The sequence below is a fragment of the Limulus polyphemus genome, unplaced genomic scaffold, assembly GCF_000517525.1.
Source record: "Limulus polyphemus unplaced genomic scaffold, Limulus_polyphemus-2.1.2 Scaffold15758, whole genome shotgun sequence".
In the NCBI taxonomy this organism is placed as follows: domain Eukaryota; kingdom Metazoa; phylum Arthropoda; class Merostomata; order Xiphosura; family Limulidae; genus Limulus; species Limulus polyphemus.
The window spans coordinates 1-1,947 of NW_013681368.1; the positions used below are offsets into that span (position 1 = coordinate 1).

The window sequence follows — 1,947 nt, forward strand, 5'->3', positions numbered from 1 at the left end:
AAATATTTTTGAATATATTTTTGAGTCCTAGAAACAACACTGAATATTATATGTATACCTTGGATTGATCAATCACAATACTTATACTGTGAAAATGATCATAATTTGTTCTACTTTTCTGGATTATTAGCAAGTATATATTTTTGAATATATTTTTGAGTCCTCGAAACAACACTGAATATTATATGTATACCTTGGATTGATCAATCACAATACTTATACTGTGAAAATGATCATAATTTGTTCTACTTTTCTGGATTATTAGCAAGTATATATTTTTGAAATTAAACTTAAATCTAGTTGATGATATACATGTATCACTCAGTTAGTAACTTCTAGCATTGGAACTAAATACCAGATATACTTCAAAATACACAATCTGTACTTGTAGACAATGTTGTATTGTTACAAACTGATAGACAACATTTACAAAATTCAAATATTACTTTAAAAGTATGATTTTGTTTTTATATATTTCTTATAATACATAGTTTATATGTTTACAGAATTTTGCTCTGGTAAATTTGCATTGTTTTCTTACAAAAAGAATAACCAATTCTGTTTACATGCTTTCATATAGATACAACTATAACATGTAACTGTGAAATGTGAGATACTTTTTTTGGCCTTTAGGTACAACATAATCCATTCTGTCTATGTTTCTTTGTGTGATTTAACATCAACATAGAGTTAATATCTTCAAGGAAAAATTTCTGTCCTACGTGAACTCTAGCTGTTGAGCATATTCTCTGGAAATGAAAGGAATTTGTTCAGGTGCTAGCTTCCTAGCAAGGTGTAAAGCTTGGTCCCAGTGAAGGAGGTCACGCCTCATTTCAAGAGCAGTTGCAGGTTTTGTTGATTGTAAATACAAGTCCTGAGCTAGATTAAAATCTCCCTTAAACATAGCAAGATGTCCTCCTATCAAGTTTCGATCTTCAATGTCCTTAAAGAATAAAAAATGAAGAGTATCAAATCTTCCATACATATATATATATAACAAGATGTCCTCCTGTCAAATTTCCATCTTCAATGTCCTTAAAGAATAAAAAATGAAGAGTATCAAATCTTCCATATATATATATATAACAAGATGTCCTCCTGTCAAGTTTCGATCTTCAATGTCCTTAAAGAATAAAAAATGAAGAGTATCAAATCTTCCATATATATATATAACAAGATGTCCTCCTGTCAAATTTCCATCTTCAATGTCCTTTAGTACAGAAAAAAAGATTGTAAAGTACCCCTTAAACATTTGCAGAAAACCCACTTGAAACATTTAAATTGAAAATATTTTGTTGAGTAGCTTATCTCAGGAGATAAATACACAAAAATAAACTTACTTTTACACTCTGCAAGGACCACACCATGCCAACATCTCCAACGTGACGATATACTCTCATAGCTAAGAAGATAAAAATAACGGATTTATTGAATTAAATGTATTCAGATTCAGAACAGAGTAAAAGACTATTTTGTTGTTACAATCGGTAAAGTGTTTGTGTGTAATATTCAAAACCCTTATTAGTGCTTCATATATAGTCAATATCTTTTCTGGCTAATTTCTAATTGAAAAAATAACGGATTTATTGAATTAAATGTATTCAGATTCAGAACAGAGTTAAAGACTATTTAGTTGTTACAATCAGTAAAGTGTTTGTGTGTAATATTCAAAACCCCTATTAGTGCTTCATATATAGTCAATATCTTTTCTGGCTAATTTCTAATTGAAAAAATAACGGATTTATTGAATTAAATGTATTCAGATTCAGAACACACTAAAAGACTATTTTGTTGTTACAATCAGTAAAGTGTTTGAGTAATATTCAAAACCCCTATTAGTGCTTCATATATAGTCAATATCTTTTCTGGCTAATTTCTAATTGAAAAAATTAAAATCTTGTATTTCCTAAAACTTGTAATGACCTTTATTTATATCTGAAAAATTAA

At 28.5% G+C, this 1,947-nt stretch overlaps 1 protein-coding gene across 1 annotated transcript; it reads right to left on the reverse strand.

Moving 5' to 3' along the window:
- Positions 1-521: 521 nt before the first annotated feature.
- On the reverse strand, positions 522-1,399 carry LOC111084286 (WD repeat-containing protein 19-like). Its single transcript, XM_022381041.1, has 2 exons — positions 1,341-1,399; positions 522-943 (listed from the first exon to the last, which is right to left on the reverse strand). Exons 1-2 carry the CDS (start codon positions 1,365-1,367, stop codon positions 719-721), a joined length of 252 nt encoding a protein of 83 aa, XP_022236749.1. The 5' UTR covers positions 1,368-1,399; the 3' UTR covers positions 522-718.
- Between the last annotated feature and the right edge of the window lie 548 nt (positions 1,400-1,947).